Source organism: Astatotilapia calliptera, chromosome 18 (assembly GCF_964374335.1).
Source record: "Astatotilapia calliptera chromosome 18, fAstCal68.1, whole genome shotgun sequence".
Lineage (NCBI taxonomy): Eukaryota > Metazoa > Chordata > Actinopteri > Cichliformes > Cichlidae > Astatotilapia > Astatotilapia calliptera.
Genome location: NC_137439.1, coordinates 23,524,734 through 23,541,843, shown reverse-complemented (window position 1 = coordinate 23,541,843; position 17,110 = coordinate 23,524,734). Strand labels below are relative to the sequence as shown.

The following is a 17,110-nucleotide window of genomic DNA, read 5'->3' as shown; positions in this document are numbered from 1 at the left end:
AAACTGCAAACTGAGTTGCCAGACAGGAGGGTACTCTGACACCGGGATGTTGCAGGACTTTGTCTTTTTGAATGTCATTGCTGTAAATTCTGTTGAGGCCTGTGTACAGTGGGTTATAGCTTTAAACGTTTCCCCTTGAATGGGTCATTTCTGAATATTAGAAACAGAAAACAAGCAGCGCTGAGCACAGTATTGAATGAGCAGTGACAGGGATTCTTATGGATCCCAGACTTTTTATATTCACCAACCTTTCATCCAAAAATGAACTCCAATGAAATACTGTGTCTTTAAGTTTCTACACTGAAACTGCATGGCGGCGAATAACGTTTGCATCACAATTTCCATTCGACATCTGTATTTGTAAACTCATTTTTAGCTGTAAATTTGTATCTCTTTAAGCAGCCGGTCTCTCGGGATGTTGTTTATTTTATACAGTGCATTTGTACTACATGTTGTCATGATTCACTACGGCTTCTAAGAGCCGCTGGCAGTGTTTGTCGTGTTTTATTTATTCAGTGAATCACCACGAAGTCCACATTTGTACTCGATTACAGTCAACAAGTGACAAGTGTCCCTAACTTCCCATGGCTGATCTCACCTGTCCCTGCACGGTGATGTCAGCACAGCTATCCTGCTTGTTGATGTCAGTGGGTCATTCCTGTCTGGTTGAGTAACACGCCGGCCTTGCCTGGCTTCTCTGGTGAGTATGTGTTTTTAACTGCAGAGAGTGTGAGCGGATAGATTTAGGTGCATATGTGGCAGCAACAACCTTGTTGCTAAATGATTTACACTATGTCAGACGCGCTTATAAGCCAGAGCTGTATGTGTGTGTGCATTCAGCGCTTTATATAGCCACAGTTATCCAGGAAGAAGGAATGCCCGGGATGCCAATGACCATATTTGAACTGTGTGTCTGCTGCAGACAGACGGCACACACTGACTGCAAACCGTAACTTGCACACAGTCAACGCTCACTTCTCCCTCATCTTCAAGCTTGTGTATGTGTGTGTGTGTGTGTGTGTGTGTGTGTGTGTGTTTGTGTGCTCTGTGTTGTAGTTACACTGGATCACCACTATCAGGCAATGTAATACCTTGTCTGGTAGTGACAGTTGACTTTTCCTCACTCACAGGGAGCAAACTTCTCTCTCTCTCGCTCTCTCTTTCCAGCACTTTCTGGTTTCTTCTCCCTGACAATCTGCTCTGCTGACCGACAACATCCACTCCGGCCCTGTGGAGGAAACTACTTCCCTTCTCTTTTGTGTTGTTCTCCTTCACTTGCTCTCAGCTCATCCGTGACTTGTATACCTTCGGGATAGCGGTTAGGTAGTTGGGCAGTCACACTTTATTGCTGCGCGCGCGTGTGTGTGTGTTTGAGTGCGCGGGAGTCAGTCAGTATGCCATGTCGTCCCCTGGCTCGTCGTTTGTGCAGATAAAGCATGAGGACTTGCTCTTCTACGAGAACTGTGGTGGAGGCAGCTTTGGGAGCGTCTACAGAGCTCTCTGGATATCCCAGGACAAGGAAGTGGCTGTGAAGAAGCTTCTGAAGATCGACAAAGAGGTAAAGTGGAGACACGCACAGACGTAGACCAATCACACATAATGTACAGTAGTCATTAGGTATTTCCTCTCCTTCGTGGGACGTTACTGCTCAAAACTTCAAAAACGGTTACTTTCCACTCAATACCCAGATTTGGATCCAAAGCCCCCTCATTCCCCCACCTCCCCCTCCCTTGTTGTCTGCCATTGTACATGTGTTTATCTTAAACATACCGCTTCTCATGTCCCCTCCTCCTCCTCCCACTCTTTGTAGATATAGCAGTTTTATTTATGCCTGGACTCCCCTGTTCCTCCCATTGTATGTTAGGGTGAGGTGAGTAGTACCTCGAGGCTTAATTCACTTCAGTTCAGGCCTGGGTGTGAGTCTCCACGAGTATGAGGCGGGCTGCATGATTTCCTTCCATGTTAATGATCCCGTGCTGGTAAAGGCTAATGGGTCTGTGTCAGGAAGCTGAAGTTGGGGCCTGTGGGTGTATTCATTCACAGTGTCAGATTTTATATAATACAAAAGCAAGTGCACACATGCATTATAGAGAAATGAAAGGTGGTGTCACAAGTGGGCCAACTTCATAAGATTACACAGGGAAGAAATTTTGTCGGTTGAGCGACTTCTCTGACACACAAAAATACACAGAGGGTGGGCATGCATGCATAAAGCTGTCTGCATAGTTCATGTGTAAATACAAGTTGATGGATAATGTGAGAAGTGCAGCTTCATGTGGAGCCTTCATGCATCGTTTTCCTGCACAAACTGATAGCCTTACAACAATAGATGAGAGTAAACCCAGAATGATGAATTTCTCTTTGGAAAAAAAAATATTTAGAGAGAAAATATTTTGCTCAATGCTCGATTGGAGTTTATGTGTAAATCCATTTCACTGTTAGTTTATGATGTTGCTTGGCAAAAGTTACATATTCCACACATGCAAAGATGATGATTGAGATGTTATTTCAGATTTATGGCCTGTTTACTGCTGCAGGGTGGAGAGTTTTTGTTTGGATAACTTGTGGAATGGAATAAGCTCAGGAATCCCGGAGATGCAATCAGGATTAACTTTAAAATTGGTTTTAACATTTAAGTTAGCCTAACATTCTGTGATTAATGATTATTAAAAGAGTTATTAAAAGATTAAAAGAGTCCTCTACTGTAAAACTTAAGTTAATGAAGGTGATCATACTTCTCTGCTTCTCTTTTTCTTGACCCCTCATCCAGGCTGAGATTCTCAGTGTACTGAGTCATAAGAACATCATTCAGTTTTATGGAGCCGTGCTGGAATCTCCCAACTATGGCATTGTCACAGGTCAGACTCGGAGTGTGTGTATGAGTGTGTTTTTGAAATATACACTTTCAGATGTTTTTGTCAGTGTAGTTTAATGCTTAAATTTAGACGAGATGCACAAAATGAAATGTGTGTGACTATCCTTGGGGTTCAGGTGTAATATAAGTATGAAGTCATTATCAGGTCAAGGTCTGAGGTAAGTCGTAAAAGCTACAGAATACAGTCAGGGCACACTGTGGTGCCATCTAAACCTGCACGTGTATGCGTGTGTGTGTATATTGGTTTAATTGGTGCGTATTTGATCCGAGGCGGAGAAAGTTACACGCGCGTTAACACATGCTCTGATGGCCGGCAAGTGTTTATGTGTGTATGGTGAAATATCAGAACATACTTTGAACACTGGTTCTTGCGGTGATTCCTGGCAGGACATTTGTAACTGAGACCAGCATGTTTGGATGTGGTTGTAATCCCGGCTGGGTTTATATGGTATAGATAAAGCACTGAAACACCACCAGCAATGTTTCTTGATGCCTAATGCTTACTGATATATCAAAAGTAAAGCAGGTATCAGCACATTTTGGTCTCTGTGTGCAGATGAAAACATTCAGGCATTCATTTCTATTTTCACAAGGCTACAAAGGCTTGTGCTCTACTTTCTGTCTTTGATCTGACATTAAGTAGCAAAATGGAAAAATTCTCACATATTTTGGATTTAAAAGTCAGGGCAGGATGTGAAGGTTGAAGATGTTTCCGATGATTTGAGGCAGCTTCTCACTGTGTATGATTTGTGCACTGCTTAACAGTGGGCTGTAGCTCTCACACATTGTAACGTAAAACTTCAAGTACCAAGTTTGTTTCACTTGTTTAAATAGCAGTGGATGGTTTTGAAGATGCTGTAATATACACTACTGTAGACTTTATTATTTAAAATAGTGGTTGTTGCTGATGAGATTAATGGAGGCTCTGTTTTACACTGGTGCAGAGCTATAATCTTTCTTACTAATAACTCTTGTGGCTCTTTTCAAGATACTTTAACAAAAATAAGGAAATAATTGATTATTTAACAAATAAAGACCTCAGTAAATATATAAGCCAAGCATAGTGTGTGGTAGGTATTTAGGTATTAATTAATTTTTAAATACATTTATATATTAATATTATTATATTAGACATTTGAACGAGGAAGGTCCAGGCAGCCATTTCTGAGTTAAACTCCACGACACACTGTGAATGAGGCACACGGTTATAGGATGAACTGGATTTATATTTCTGTGGTGAATCTTTGTCCAGTCTACAAATATAACGAAGATAAATAAATGTTGCCGTTACCAACATTCATGCTTTTGTGTTGTGTTTGATCTGAAGTTTCATTTTATTGAAGATGAGATAATCTGGGTCATTTTGAACTCTCAGTGATACCACGGTGTTTGTTTGAGTTTGGGAAGTGAAGAAGTGTTTGGATCTGGAAATAGTTAATGACTTCTGACTTAAGAGGCGGAAGGTTGCGGGCTCTCGATGTGATGTGTAGCTACACTTCTACAGAGGCGCACATCAGTTTACAGCATAGGTTACATTGTTGGGTTTCAGAGGGATTTGTAGTTACAAAGTACCTACGGCATAGATTTAACACAGAATAACTCTGCGGCTAATCCTTAGCAGCTGCATGAAGCCATCATGTCAATATGGCCCAGAATCTCTAAGGAATTTTTATATGTTTTATGCAAGGCAGCTCTGAGATCCAACGTGGTACTGGCAATGTAACTATTAGATTGAATGTTTGGCTTTATTAGGGTGACAAAAAGAGAAACTAATTCATCCAATAATAAAATAGGATTTTTTATTGCTTTATGAAAAAAAAAAAAGTATACATGTGTGTTATATAATTGTTTTTCAGGTCAAAGGTCAAACTCAGAGTGACAGACTAATATAAAAACGGTCCTTTTTTATATAATTTTTCCTGTTAATCAGTATACTTGTTGACTCATTTTACACGATGCATTGGTGCGCATGATTTTTCTTGTTTGTCATAATGAAAATTGTTTGTGTCTGTCTGTGCTGTACTTGCAGAATATGCTAGCGCAGGGTCTCTGTATGAGTACCTCGCCAGTGAGCAGAGTGAAGAGATGGACATGAACCAGATCATGACATGGGCCATCCAGATAGCCAAGGGTAATAAGGAAAAATAAAGATGATTAAAAACTGGATATGGATATAACAGGTTATATAAGAGAGAATCTACAGTCTCTAACACACCCAATGATGTAATAAAGTCTGTCACACATTTTTAGAGAAAAAAACTTTAAACATTAATTTTTATTTAATTTTATAAACCATTTTAGTATTTTGCCCTTATTTTAGCTGATTTTTTGCTGAAGTTCTTGTCTCACTTAACGTTTTAACGTCAGTTCATAATAGATTTCTGATCAAAAACAAATGGAATTGAAAGCCAAACATTGAGTATTGTTAGATAATTCCACAAAAACCAATCAAAGTGCTGTAGTTGGTTGTTTGTTTTTGATACAACGTTATTAATGATTGGTTTCCTCATAGGGATGCATTACCTGCATGCAGAAGCTCCAGTCAAAGTGATTCACAGAGACCTCAAGTCCCGAAATGGTAACACATAATTTAAACCCCATTCTGATTAGTTTTTCTAACTTGCTTTTGGTAGATGTGCCCAATCACGAGTCCTGAATGTCAGGTATTTTCAGTGTTGTGCACCATTAACTGGACTGTATAATGTGGTCTGTTTTTCAGTGGTAATGACAGCAGATAAAGTGCTTAAGGTTTGTACCTATAATGTATTTATAAACAAAACAAAAAAGACATACATCTTGTGCATTTTTGCGCATCTTTTTAATAGCGTTTTTCCTTTGATATTTCAGATTTGTGACTTTGGAGCGTCTAAGTTTCTTTCCCATACCACCCATATGACAGTAGTGGGCACTTTTCCCTGGATGGCTCCAGAGGTCATTCAGAGCCTGCCTGTCTCTGAGACCTGTGACACCTACTCCTATGGTGTGGTGAGTTGGCAGTACTGTAGGAATATCAGTATTTTAAGATCAGGAATAAGTCTAAGAAGTAGCAGTCAGTGCTAGTGCTGTAATTTAGTGAATTACAAGTAGGAGTAGAAGTACCCCAGGGGGTACTTTTGCGGTAGTCACGGGGAATATTGACGGATGAGTGCTACTAATCCTAAGAAACAGAAATTACAATTTAATTAAAGAAATGTGCAGACCAGAGCAGGTTTAAGCAGTAAAGTTAATAGTTAATTGATAGTAATAAACCACCGAGAGGGACTCATAAATGATTAAACTAGATAAGTGGTTAAATAAGTATAAATAAGAGAATAAATAACTGAAATGCAGTACTGTGCAAAAGCCTCAAACCAGTTCATTTCTTTCTTTCTTTGTTTTTTCTTGGAAAATGAGAAATGGGTGCAGTGATTTATTGATAGAGTATGTACCGGCAGAAACTGAGTTATGATGAGCTTGAAAGTCAATGTTTGGTATGGCCACATTTATTCTTCAACACAGCCTGAACTCTGTTAGGCAGCTCTTTTGTCATTTCTTTAAGTAGTCTTCAGGAATAGTTCTCCAGGCTTCTTCAAGGACATTCAAAGCTCTTCTTTGGTTGTTTCTGCCTTTTGTTCTGTTCCCTGTCAACATGATCCCACAAAGCTTGAATAATGTTGAGGTCCGGGCTCTTGGGAGGACAAACCATGACTGATAGTGTTTCACTGTGTTTTTCTATCCACCAGGTATGCTTTTATTGCATTGGCAGTATATTTGGGATCATTGTCATACTGAAAAATGAAACCGTTGCTAAGCAGACACTTTCCAGATGGTATTGTGTGGTGGGTGAAAATCTGACTGTGCTTTTCTGCAGTTATAATTCCATCAGTTTTTACAAGATCCCACTGGCTAAAATGCCCAAACCATGACAGAGACTTCACTGTGTGTTAAACATGTTTATGCTCACTGTTGTACCTCTATGCTGACCGAATCTCTACATACAGTTGGAACCCAAAATATCAAATGTGGATTAATCAGTCCATAAGACCCAATTCCCATGTTTTTTATCCCAGTTCTTGTGTAATTTGGCATACCTTGGCCTTTTTTCACTGCTTCCTTTCCTTTACAATGTCTTTTTGACAGCCACTCTTCCACGGAGTCCATTTCTGAGGAGGAACAGCAGATGGATCAATTGAAGGGGCCAGATATACCTCTCAAATCCTGTTTTAGGGCTTTGCTGGATTTAACTTTTTTTTTTTTTAAGGACATGACTTTTAGTTACTGTTCATCTGCTGTAGATAGTTTTTAGGCCTACTACTTCCTTTGTCCACCACTTGTCCAGTATTGCAACATGTTTTTTTGTTTTTTTTAAAGGATACATGTACACTATACCGAGACGTGGCAAGTTTTTGGCTAATAGCTCTCTGGGAGTCAAACATTTCATGTCTGTCAAACTGTATTTTCTTTGCTATTTTTGATAGACTCAATTTCTTCTAATTTCTTTAGTTATGTGTTTTTTTTGTGACAGGGCGCTAGTAACAAAGACGCTGAAGATACTATTTAAAATTGGTTCTTTGCCCTGTTGTTATGTGTACTGGTTCATCCCTTGAGTTTGATACCTTTTTTACGAATGATTCATAGGTCAGCATTAAGAGGCTTAACCAACCAACCAAAAAAAAAATGTATCTGAGAACGATCAGGTACAAGGAATGGACTGAAAATTAATGAAAAGGGAAAAGTAGCCAAAGAAAAACTCTTTAGACAGCCTGAAAAACTACTGCTCCAAAATTACATGAAAGCCTGACTTTATGGACTTTCGAGACTTTTGCACAGTACTAACTTAAAGCATGGTTATTAAGTTATACCATTTGCAGCTGTAGCTAGTAGTATGGATAAAAGATTGGGATCTCCTCTTAAACAATGAGTCACGGCTAAATGGAGTAGCTAAGAAGTTTGGGTAAATGGTAACATGATAAAGTTGCAAGTAATCCGGTGATAACATAAAAATTTCTGGCAAATGCAAAGGTCAGATTAAAATAATGCAGAAAAAACTGTAAAACTTAAGTAGAGCATACTGGCCTGAACACTAACAGTTTTTATACTCATTCCAATAGTTTCTCACCTCACGTATCAACAGTACTGAGGCCATGTAGTTGTCACTAGTAACTGTACGCTGTTTCACTGCATTAAGCGAACCAACACCGTCTGTTCTGTGGCCAGGTGCTATGGGAGATGCTGACTCGGGAGGTTCCATTCAAAGGTTTCGAAGGGCTGCAGGTCGCATGGCTGGTGGTGGAAAAGCAAGAGGTAACCTACACGTACATACATGTGCACTTTTTTGAACATACTGAAAGCATTTAGACCCACCAGAGTTTGAAGCAACTGGAGGCACAATGTGATGCTCTCATGGTTTCCACTGTGAGCTGGTGAGGCTAAGGCAGAGTATTTTTAGGCCTGATGTCAGTTCTCTGCTCTTGTAAGGCCTGGATACACAGCAGTGGAGCTTGGCCAGACTCCCCCTGGTTAAAGCCTTTACGAGTGAGAGAGGCAGACAGAGTAAAAGAGAGAGAGGGGGGGAAAGAAGAGAAGATTGCAGCGGTGGGAGGGTCGATTCTTTGGGTTTATGAGTGGTAGGGGATGATGGTTATGCTGCATCTGTGTTTCAGTTACTAAAGTGACCGAAGCCCCTGTAAGAGAAACACACACCCCCACGCACGCACGCACACACACGCACGCACGCACGCACGCACACACACACACACACACACAACAAAACAACACAGAGAACATGATTCCTTCGGAGCTGCTGGCTCGTCTCCAAATACTCTCCCTAAATAACTCTCTCTCTCTTCCTCTTTCCCAGTCTCCGTCTGATTTTCCCTTTCCATTGCTACACCTCTCTTCCTGACCCTTCAGTTCGCCCTCTCTCCACTCTGAGTTGGTGATATTTTAGGATTAATCCCCAGGGAAACCGTTTCCATTTACCACATTGTACTATGGAGATGTCTGGGCCTATGATTTTCAAAGGGATTGGCTTTGTAACTGCAGTTTACACAGTACAAAAGAAAGATATACATGAACCCCCCTCCCCACCATTTAGCTCATAAACACTGTGATGGATTGTAATTTGCTGAAACTTGGAATTATAAACCTAATATTGTGAACCTATAAACTAGTTTCTTCTGAGATTAGTCCTAATTTCAAAGGACATGAACATGTTTTTCCTTGGTCAGCTTTTTAGCTTTTTCAACATAATACACACAGATTTCTGCTAAAGTTAAGACATCTCTGTTCACTCATTACTCATTTCAGCTGTGTTAAAAATTTCAGTATAAGGGTGAAGGTTTTGGCACAGTCTCTTCCCCCGAGCACTTAGTCCTGGATCTTGGTATATTCTTTATTTAAACGATTTCTAATCTCTCAGCGTATAATATGGAGAAACGAGCGACACATTTTAACACATAGTAGCCAAATGACAGGATTCTAAATTTAATTCTATAGCCACCAGAGCCAAGTTTGTTAAAGTTACTCCAAATCTGTGTCATCCACATAAAAGTTAACGGAAACATTTTCTGCGTTTTCTGAATAATGCTACTCAACAGGAAACTGCAGAACACTGGAGCAGTAAAAGTATATAAGAGGTTGAGGATGATGAAGAGCTGGACAAATGTATAAAGAGAGCTAAAGTGGAAAAGGTTACAATTTAGTCTGTTACCTAGTTAGATTTTTCTAAAATGCCGTTTTCTGGTTTTCAGAAGAGGCAGGACTATTGCACATTTGAAGGAAGGGTGAACAATGCTGGTTAAAGGTGAGGGCTAATGGTCCCCAGAGTTTACTTTACTATGTCAAAGGAGCAGGTGGAGGTCTTTAAAGAGGAATAATACAGTAAAGTTTTCGCAGAGTGTTGGAGTAAAAAGAATTTGGAACCGAGACAAGATCTGCAAAGTCTCTGGTGTTTGAAAGCTATTTTTCTGACTTGATTTAGAATGAAATGTAATGCCAATTCTGATATCACCTCAGATCAGATCAGCTTTTGGTTAAATGCTGTGCATTTCTACTTAGCAAATGGAAGCATCCTAACATGCTGTTATTACCATGCATTGTCATTATGGGGAAGGCATCAAATTGCAAAGCTCCATCCTTTTGTACATGCTCACAGAGCCAAATATAAGACTGCAGACTCTCATTCTGAAGTTGTTGACGCTGAAGTAGTCAAACGGGTTGGCTGCGCAGGAAACTTATTCAGTTTTGTTTGCCTAGTTTTTAAAAATTCAAGGTGCAGTTTATATCCAAAAAGTGTTTTTGCACAACATTATGATAAAAAATGTGATCACTTCATTATTTTCCTCTATTATACAACTGTGTAAAGTTTCATGTTAATTAGTGTAAAAAATCTTGAGTTTGGGCCAAAAGTGTGTGTTTTGCGGTCACTTTGACCTGATCACCAGATAGCTATTTGCATGAATGGATGGTTGACTAAATGAAAACACTCTGGTGAGTTAAGAAAAAAAAAACGGGGTGGTTTCATTTGTATAGTAATTATTTTTATATGTGTCTGTGTTATTGTGTTTGGCTATCCAGAGGCTGACCATTCCCACCAGCTGTCCAGCAAGTTTTGCAGAGCTGATGAGAAAATGTTGGCAAGCAGACCCAAAGGTAAGCTAAACTGACTCAGGACACAGTGATTAATGTGCGGAAAAAAGTTTCATATAGCGCACCGAATGCTTTCAAAGATACACGATCATATCCTGTGTGTACAAATGTATTTACAGGAGCGTCCACAGTTTAAGCAGGTGCTGGCAACCCTGGAGACCATGGCTAACGATAGCAGGCTACCGGACCAGTGTAACTCCTTCCTACACAACAAGGACCAGTGGAGGTACACACACAAAAAACACAGTCTTGTAGACATCCAAAATAAGAGTGTAACTGCACTGTGTCAGAGGGATCTCCTGACGTTTTTAAGTGCATGCTATAAAGTGTTGTTCTCTTATGAGGCTGACAAATCCACCCTCTTGAATGCGTGTGCACACGGTAGATCACAAATCCACACACGCATCAGCATGTACCCTCGCTCACATACATGTATACATACACAACTCTGTGGACACTGAAGCTCAAGGGAGAAGCTGAATGTGTGACCCTGTACTCTACTTCAGTCTATATTAAGCTCACTGGAAAGTAGCCATGGAAGAGATTCCTCTACTCCTCCACTCTGCCCTCACTCCGACATGGGGAGAAAGAGACAAGGGGTGGGGTTGGAGGTGGTGTGGGGTGGTTGAGGAGAAATCAAACTGAAGAGTTGAAGAGGAGGAGGAGGAGGAGGAGGAGGAGGAGAGGTTCAGGGAGGAACAGAAATGTATTGTGTGAGTGTGAAATCTAAAACACTGAGTGAGACACAAACAGCAAGGATAGAGAAAAACAAGAGTGGACAGATGAGGGGAGGTTGGGGGGTGCAGGGAAAAAGGGAGAGAGAGGTGGCCAATGGAACAGCAGGAGGAGAGAAGGTGCAAAATTCTGTGCATATTTAACATGAGTACAGGAAGGCAATCAATTCTGAGTGAAGTTTTAGGTATGGGTGGAAAAACTTGGACAAGCTGGGAGGAGAGGTGAAGGGGTGGGATGAATGAAAGGGGAAGTATGGAAGGAATACAGGAGGAGGTATGACTCTGCACATGTCTATATTTAGTTGCCGTGAGAGATGATTGTGTTTGTGAATGCAGGCTCATCGACAGCCAATCCAATAGTGACCTCTTGTGGCAAAGGAGAGTACTGCATCAAAAGACGACTATAAAACAATGTTGTGTTCTGCTGTAAAAAGTTAACTACTCACAACTGCAAACTACTTCCTCATGAACATAAAATATTTTAATGTTATAAAAAATGAAAGTATCAAGTGAATGTGAAATAAAAATCATGAAAGAAATGAAAATGAATTGTAGTTTCCAGTGAGTATGCCTCAGAGGTCACTGCAAAATTCAAAAAATGTAAACTTTCACATTTTGCATATTCAATATACATAAAGTGAAAAATGTCTTGCAGCTTATGAAAATCACAAATCCAGTATCTTAAATCATTAAAATATTAATTATAATGACGTTTACGATACAGAAATGACCAGCTTTTGAATAATATGCTTATTTAGGCCCTCAATATTTTGCATCAGTGTCTTAGCACGGATTCAATCAAGTGTTGGCTCTGCTGTGGTGTTATTGAGGCCCAGGTTGCTGTTTGTATTTTTGGGTCTGGTGTTTCTTGACTTCCTTTTTTCAATATTCCAGGTGCTTGATGAGGTTCAGGCCAGACAAGTTGGCCGGTTACAAACAATAACAGTAATAATAACACTGTAATAACACGGTCAGCATACCATTCAGTCGTAGTTTTGGCACTATGGCTGGGTGCTGCTAGAGGTCCTTCTGGAAACGAACCGCTCTCTCCATAAAGTTTGTCAGCAGGTGGACGCATGAAGTGCTCTAAAATCTCTTTCTGATTGTCTCATGTTGACTTTGGATTAACATGGTGGACCAAACAATGTCACCGACACCAGCAGATGACATGGCGCCCCAAATCGTCACAGACTACTTCAAACACCTTGGATTCTTGGCTCCTCTCCACTCTTCTGACAGACTCTAGGAACATGATGTCCAACTAAAATGCAAAATTGAGTTTCATCTGAAAAGAGGACTTTCACTGAGTTCTTTTTGTTCTTAGCCCAGTTAAGACTCTTTTGGTGTTGTCTCTCCTTTCCTGGAGACCTCTGTGGTGGCTTTGGATGCACAGAAACCAGGATCAGTCCACTCTGAATCTTTCTTAAGTTTTTGACAATTTTTTAAAGGGTGCGATCATTCGTGTTGCATGTGCACCTTTTCCTACTACAGTGTTCCCTTTCAGTTAATCCCATTAATAAGCTTTGATACAACACTCTGAAAGGCCAGGCTTTTCATCAAACGCCTTCTTACCCTCTTTGTGGAAAGTGTCAGTGACCATCATAGAAATGACTGCCAAGTCAGCAGTCATCTCCATGATTGTAGTTGTGTGTACTGAACTAGATCGAGAGTTGGCATAGCAATTTACTTAAAATGAAAGCTTTCAAATAATCTGGGGTACTGGATTTCTGATTTTCATGACCTGTAAGTCATTAGCAGGGGTCCCCAATCCCAGTCCACGAGGGCCGGTGTCCCTGCAGGTTTTAGATATGTCCTTGATCCACCACAGCTGATGTAAATGGATAAATTACCTTCTCAACGTGTCTTGAAGTTCAACAGAGGCCTGGTAATGAACTAATCATGTGATTCAGGTGTGTTGACCCAGGGTGAGATCTAAAACCTACAGGGACACCGGCCCTCGTGGACTGCAATTGGGGACCCCTGGTCATTAGCATCAATGTTAAAACAAAAAGATTTCAAATAATTCACATTATGTGTATTGAATATATGATATATGACATAAATTAAAAATAAAACCTTTTCATTATATACAGTTTTTTTAGATGCACTGGTAGCTGTTTTTAGCAGACTACATATTAATTATTATATTCTCATTCTGAATATAGTCATTTCTCCTTTAAAACCTGGAGTTAATCACTGACCACTAATGTTTTCATGTGTACAAATACTTTAGGTGTGAAATTGAGTCAACATTAGAGCGCCTCCGGAAGCTAGAGAGGGAACTTTACTCCAAGGAGAAGGAGCTAGAGGAGAGAGAGAGGAGGCTCAGACTGTGGGAAGAGAGGCTAATGGAGAGGTCCAACATGACTCCTAGCCCCACCTCCCTACTCATGGAGCGCTCAAACATCTCACCGGTACGCAAAACTTGCCTGTATATAATTTATCTCAAACTGCCATAAACAAAATTAACTGATACCTTTTTCTTAATCTTGCCCTTGTCTCTACCAGTTCTTCACACCGATGTCCATCAGCTCCTCGGGCTCGTTCTTCCGCTCACACTCTCAGGACTCCAATAGCGCTGGGGTCAGCAGTGCTGGTGTCAGCTCTCTCCTTCGCACACTAAGCAACGGAGACACAGAGAGGGGGAGCAGTGTGGTGCTGGAGAGAGGGATGGGCTCGCTCGACAGCACGAGGCTGCACGCCATGTTCCGAGGGTTGCAGGGGAGGTTAGGGGAGGAGGACGAGGAAGAGGAGGGTACCCTAGAGGAGAAAAGCTGGGGACAGAGAGACAGAGATGACAGTGGGAGTCTGGAGGGAGGAAGGGTGCAGGTGACACTCAGGAGTTTCCCCGGTGGCGTAGTGGAAAGGGAGGAGAGGACATGGGAGGAAGGGGACAGGGAGAGAGGAGGAATGCAAAGAAGCAGGGTGACTACTATTGTCCGAGGGTACTCGGGGGGATTTGGGGAGGCGGAAGGAGAGAGGGATAGAGAGGGAGGATGGGAGATAGAAAAACTCGGCGACACGCTGGAAGAGAGAGGGATGGAGGGTGGTCTCGAAGGAGGGAGGCTCCCAACGATGTTCAAAGGTCTCCATGGGAGCATGGGGGGCTTTGGGGACATGCTGTCTTTAGATATGGATGAGATGGGGGAGATGGAGAGACTGGGTGACATGGACATGAACATGGGCGACCTGGGAGTGATGAAAGTCATTGGTCACGGCGTCAGAAGTGAGCTGGGGGTCAGGGGTCGCAGGAGTGACATGGGAGTTGTAGTCCAGGATGTTAGAGGAGACGTCAGCGAGGCCATCAGCCAAAAGATCAGGGGTGAAGTGGGTGTCGTCGGTCACTCTGGGGTGCAGGTGAGCATGCGGGCATCGTCTAATCAGAACTCTGTTAAGAGCTGCAGCATGCGGCACGGAACCAAGATCAACATGGCAACAGCAGCCATGGACATGATGGAGCTCGACTGGTCTGACAGTGATTAGATGACACCTTAGCAGAAACATGCACAGAAATACACACACAGAAATACACACCGAGGCCAAACTAGAAAGATTTTGACTTGTAAGCACATGCAGTATCTGAGCTACAGTATGTGCGATCTCCTGTTAAAAAAAAGAGCTGGTATACACACATTTTTTGTTAATTTGTTTTTTAATTAAATGGACGAATACTACACCCATGTGTACTGTGAAGAGGGAAGGAAGGAAAAGGCAGTTTGAGGTTGTACTGTCATGTTGTCAGATTGGCTTCACCTGTGTAATTTAATGTGCTATTAAAACTGATGCATAACATACTGTAAGAGGTACAAGTGTAACAAAATAAGACACTTGAACGCCGCTCTAACGAGGCAGCACTGTCTTTGTTTTCTTTTTTTTTTCTTCTCCTGCTTATATCTTGTAGTTTATAGATTTGATTTGTTCCAAACATGCTTTGACTTTCAGTTCTAACTGTGATCTAGTGTGTGAAGTATTGGCATTTTTCTCTGTACATTTTATCATTTTTCAATAAAAAGAAAAGAAATCTTATTATATTCCAGTCACTTTGCGCTACTAATAAGTTCAAAAGGGACATCAGGAGCACTGAGGACACACTGCATCTTCACTGAGAACTCTTACACTTTTCACACACTGAGTAGAAGAGCCACTCCGGCCAGGACCCATTTGGCAGGTCGCTCCCTGGTTTTTAGACTGAAAGTCCAAACATACGTGGGTCCTCTGATCTTGGTCTTGTAGAGGGGACACTCGTAGATATTCCTGGTTTCCTGACGGTCACTGGGTACAGCTCGAACTGAGATAACAGGCATGGTTGGGGTCAGTTCCTTTAAACGAGCCTCAGTTATCACTCCGGTCTGAGTGTCCCATCTTGCACCTGTAGTCGGGCGTAGGTGAAGAAGAGAGAAGACTTAAAGCACTTTTGGGGATTTTTATGCCCCATTAACTCTCCTAGCTGCTGTTCAAGGCCATATCTGCTGCTCATCCTGAGAAGTAAGTCTGTTTTTTGCAGAGTATCATGATGTTGCAGTGAAGTTTTCACTTAAATGTGTCAATTAATCATTATATGCTTATTCTATCTAGAAGTTATAAGCACAAAATTGCTTTATAGAGTCCCAGTGATCTCTGATCATCAAATTCCAATCATTAAATCTTGAGCCCAAGTGAACGGTTTATATGAGGTGCCGTAAGGGACATTATTAATGAAACGCTCTCACACACACAACTGAAACGCTCTCACACACACCACTGAAACGCTCTCACACACACTACTGAAACGCTCTCACACACACACAACTGAAACGCTCTCACACACACTACTGAAATTTTAGCTCTCACACACACACACAACTGAAACGCTCTCACACACACAACTGAAACGCTCTCACACACACTACTGAAACGCTCTCACACACACACAACTGAAACGCTCTCACACACACACAACTGAAACGCTCTCACACACACAACTGAAACGCTCTCACACACACTACTGAAACGCTCTCACACACACTACTGAAATTTTAGCTCTCACACACACACAACTGAAACGCTCTCACACACACTACTGAAACGCTCTCACACACACTACTGATACGCTCTCACACACACAACTGAAATTTTAGCTCTCACACACACAACTGAAACGCTCTCACACACACTACTGATACGCTCTCACACACACAACTGAAACGCTCTCACACACACAACTGAAACGCTCTCACACACACTACTGATACGCTCTCACACACACTACTGATACGCTCTCACACACACAACTGAAATTTTAGCTCTCACACACACAACTGAAACGCTCTCACACACACTACTGATACGCTCTCACACACACAACTGAAATTTTAGCTCTCACACACACACTACTGAAACGCTCTCACACACACAACTGATACGCTCTCACACACACAACTGAAATTTTAGCTCTCACACACACAACTGAAACGCTCTCACACACACTCCTGAAACGCTCTCACACACACAACTGAAACGCTCTCACACACACTACTGAAATTTTAGCTCTCACACACACTACCGAAACGCTCTCACACACACTACTGAAACGCTCTCACACACACAACTGAAACGCTCTCACACACACAACTGAAACGCTCTCACACACACAACTGAAACACTCTCACACACACTACTGAAACGCTCTCACACACACCACTGAAACCAGAGGCATTTCTGCTGAACAGGAAGTTGTTTCCTGACAAGGAAACTGATGGAAAAAGTGGTATATTTCAAAACACTACAAGGATTTCTACTCAGCAACCTGCTAGTACAGCAGTCCCCAACCTTTTTTGCGCCACGTAAATGATATAAAAATAAAAAAACGATAAATACCATGAAAACCATAAAT

The 17,110-nt window shown here is 41.5% G+C and overlaps 2 protein-coding genes across 2 annotated transcripts in view; one reads left to right on the top strand and one right to left on the bottom strand.

Moving 5' to 3' along the window:
* The first annotated feature begins 972 nt into the window (after window positions 1-972).
* On the top strand, window positions 973-15,264 carry LOC113011055 (uncharacterized). The gene is made up of 11 exons (XM_026150422.2): window positions 973-1,558; window positions 2,771-2,858; window positions 4,905-5,006; window positions 5,388-5,453; window positions 5,595-5,623; window positions 5,723-5,860; window positions 8,072-8,158; window positions 10,433-10,507; window positions 10,624-10,730; window positions 13,472-13,652; window positions 13,747-15,264. Exons 1-11 carry the CDS (start codon window positions 1,400-1,402, stop codon window positions 14,719-14,721), a joined length of 2,007 nt encoding a protein of 668 aa, XP_026006207.1. The 5' UTR covers window positions 973-1,399; the 3' UTR covers window positions 14,722-15,264.
* dnah9l (dynein, axonemal, heavy polypeptide 9 like) overlaps window positions 14,685-17,110 on the bottom strand; it is a 43,662-nt gene continuing 41,236 nt past the window's right edge. Inside the window, exon 87 of the mRNA XM_080293297.1 lies at window positions 14,685-15,607. Coding sequence (XP_080149423.1) covers window positions 15,360-15,607 — 248 coding nt within the window. The 3' untranslated portion in view covers window positions 14,685-15,359. The remainder of the gene's footprint in view (window positions 15,608-17,110) is intronic.

Bases quoted from the DNA above. Each gene is read 5' to 3' on its own strand.
- LOC113011055 (XM_026150422.2), top strand. From the start codon at position 1,400: ATGTCGTCCCCTGGCTCGTCGTTTGTGCAGATAAAGCATGAGGACTTG. The intron at 10,731-13,471 runs GTACACACACAA...CAAATACTTTAG, and splicing joins CACAACAAGGACCAGTGGAG to GTGTGAAATTGAGTCAACAT. The intron at 13,653-13,746 runs GTACGCAAAACT...TGTCTCTACCAG, and splicing joins AGCGCTCAAACATCTCACCG to TTCTTCACACCGATGTCCAT.